This window comes from Cynara cardunculus (assembly GCF_001531365.2).
Source record: "Cynara cardunculus var. scolymus isolate 2C chromosome LG 12, CcrdV1, whole genome shotgun sequence".
Classification (NCBI taxonomy): domain Eukaryota; kingdom Viridiplantae; phylum Streptophyta; class Magnoliopsida; order Asterales; family Asteraceae; genus Cynara; species Cynara cardunculus.
The window spans coordinates 3,812,081-3,814,615 of NC_037539.1; the positions used below are offsets into that span (position 1 = coordinate 3,812,081).

Consider the following 2,535-nt stretch of genomic DNA (forward strand, 5'->3'; position numbering starts at 1 on the left):
TTGTAAGAAGGTTGAGCATTTAATAGTCACAATTTACCGATACGGTTAGAACATAGCCATTGTGACGTGCGATATGCACCCATTACTTGTAAAATTTGACCAAAATACCCCTCTACATTTTCCTATACTTTTACACTATTCAATCAAACATCAGAAGTCGCATCCTTACAAAAATATTCTACACCATGTCGGAATCTTAAAAAATGGGTGAAGCAGTGGTGGTGTGAGTGGAGGAGGAAGTCGACGGCGATTCCTGCAGGTGGAAATGTCCGCCATCTTTTTCACCGGAATTGCTTTTGTTTAAAGAAACCGATGCCTCTGCAATAGATGGCTGATGAGAAGCGATTGGGGCGTATACTCCTTTCGAGTTGTTGGTGTCGCCGGAGGTTGGGGTGGAGGTGGCTGCCATGGTGGTGTATTCCGGTGGCGGCATCCATATTCCTCCGACCACCACAAATTGGGGTGTTTGTGGGTTGTTGTTGTGGATTGTAGGGCTTGGCCTTCTTGTATGCAAACGATATTTCTGTCAAATTAATTTTAAAAAATTAGAAAATTGACAAGAACAAAATAATAATCAGAAATATATAATACAAAATTGCAAACCTGTAGATGGCTTTTAACTTCATCATTTGTGAGCCCATCAACCTTCATTAATTCCCTTATTTGTTTCGGTGTAGCAACTGTACGATTAAATATAATTTCTGGATTAAAATTCGATTTAACAAAATATATTAAGTTAAATTAATATAATTAAATATATACCGACCATGGGCACCGCCTAGTTGTTGAAGAGCATGAAGGAACCGCCGGTGCAATTCCGGCGACCAACATCTCCTTGCTTTCCTATTTGACTGTCCTTTATCTTCACTCTTGCTTCCTCCACAACCACCACTACCGCTGCCGGTCTCCGCCGTGGAACTGGCAGCCGCCGTGGGATCTGTGGCAGGCGTAGTTGATAATTTCGCAGTTCCAGCCGCCGGAGCTGCCTCTGGGTTCTTTTCTTTCTTGAATGGATGAAAAGCACCACACCCATTTCTTTTTACCTCCACAACCGGCACTCTTTTTGGTGATAATTCCTGAAAATTGCGTAAAAATCCAATCTTTAACCAAAATTAAAGAACTAAAATTGGGAACATGAATAATTTAATAAATTACAATTAATTACCACTGGATCTGGGGTTTGGATCGAGAGTTGAGCAGATCTAAGCCAGTCTGATTTCTTGGAAGACGATGATGATTTATCTTTGGTGCATATATTCATGGGTTTATGATTTGGTTCTTGGTGTTGGTGTTGGTGTTCTTGATCATCTTCATCTGCCGATGATGTTCTCTTTATGGGAATAAATTCTTCTAAAACTGGTCCTTCACTTGAGGTCTGTTCAGAACACTCAGATTGACCATTGAAGTAATCATTCGTCGTTCCAGACATTTGCTGTCTGCATCCTTCAATTGCTGCAACCCAAAAAGATGAAATCTCGTTTAGAAATTGTGTAAAATATATGAAATCTTTCAAGAAATTTAAAACAACAAAACCCTTTTTTCAAGAAACAAAAATCCATATAGAATCTGTTCGGACGAAATGCAAAATGGTGAAATTACAGAAGCAAAAACCCATCAAGATCCCAAGAGAAAAGTGTCTAACTTTTCAACACGCAGAAATTGCATTCAAAACCAATCCCCAAAAAAAAAAAAAAACCCATCACGAATCTGGGCAGAAAATGTCAAAAATTTGCAGAATAGGAATATATCACACACAAAGCGTGTACTGTGTGTATATCGATTTATAAAAAATCATCCGAACCATACAAAAACATCTTTACATTTTTCAAAAGCAACAAAACCCCAATTCACAAAAACAAAAACCCATCTAGATTCCACCCAGAAAACCACCAAAATTTGCAGTATGCAAAAATCACACACATACACATACACATACACATACACATACACATACACACACATAAACGGTGTGAATACCATTTCCAAGAAAGAAGCCATTAAAATACCTCGGGTGACAAGCTCTAGACAAAGAGGAAGCTCCCTTTCAAACACCTGAATCTTTCTTCGTTCCGATTCTAAAGCTTCCATATACTCTCGACACCTTTGCATTTTCTCTTCAAAATCACTCGAATTATTATCAAAAACCATTTGAATCAGTGAGTTTTGATGGATCAATTCTGTATCAAAAGGGCATTAAATGTGAAAGATTTTGTCTGGGCGCATAGAGAGATCCGGTTTGAACGAGAATAAAAGGATCTAGAGAAGAATCAGAAAAAGGAATAAACTTGGAATACAAGATAATTTACATATAAATAATTCTAGAGAGAGAAAGTCTTTGTTTTTTATAATTTTCTTTCTTTTGTGAATTTTGGGTAAAAAGCTTGGGAGAAATCGAAGGTGTGTGGGAGAAGGTGTCGGAGTCGGGGCGTCGCGTACGAAACGAATCTTTCGTAAAGACTCTTCCTAACCAAGAATCTGAAAAGCACTCGTCATATGCATAACCTGCTTGTACTTCATGTATCGATGCTTGTACTA

General features: G+C 38.3%; 1 protein-coding gene across 1 annotated transcript; it reads right to left on the reverse strand.

Moving 5' to 3' along the window:
• Window positions 1–2,535, reverse strand: LOC112523043 (transcription factor HHO3-like). The gene is made up of 5 exons (XM_025132476.1): window positions 2,007–2,535; window positions 1,166–1,452; window positions 767–1,076; window positions 604–680; window positions 1–523 (listed from the first exon to the last, which is right to left on the reverse strand). Exons 1-5 carry the CDS (start codon window positions 2,146–2,148, stop codon window positions 197–199), a joined length of 1,143 nt encoding a protein of 380 aa, XP_024988244.1. The 5' UTR covers window positions 2,149–2,535; the 3' UTR covers window positions 1–196.

Bases quoted from the DNA above. Each gene is read 5' to 3' on its own strand.
- LOC112523043 (XM_025132476.1), bottom strand. From the start codon at position 2,148: ATGGTTTTTGATAATAATTCGAGTGATTTTGAAGAGAAAATGCAAAGG. The intron at 1,453-2,006 runs GTATTTTAATGG...TTTGGGTTGCAG, and splicing joins TCTAGAGCTTGTCACCCGAG to CAATTGAAGGATGCAGACAG. The intron at 524-603 runs GTTTGCAATTTT...TTAATTTGACAG, and splicing joins AAGTTAAAAGCCATCTACAG to AAATATCGTTTGCATACAAG.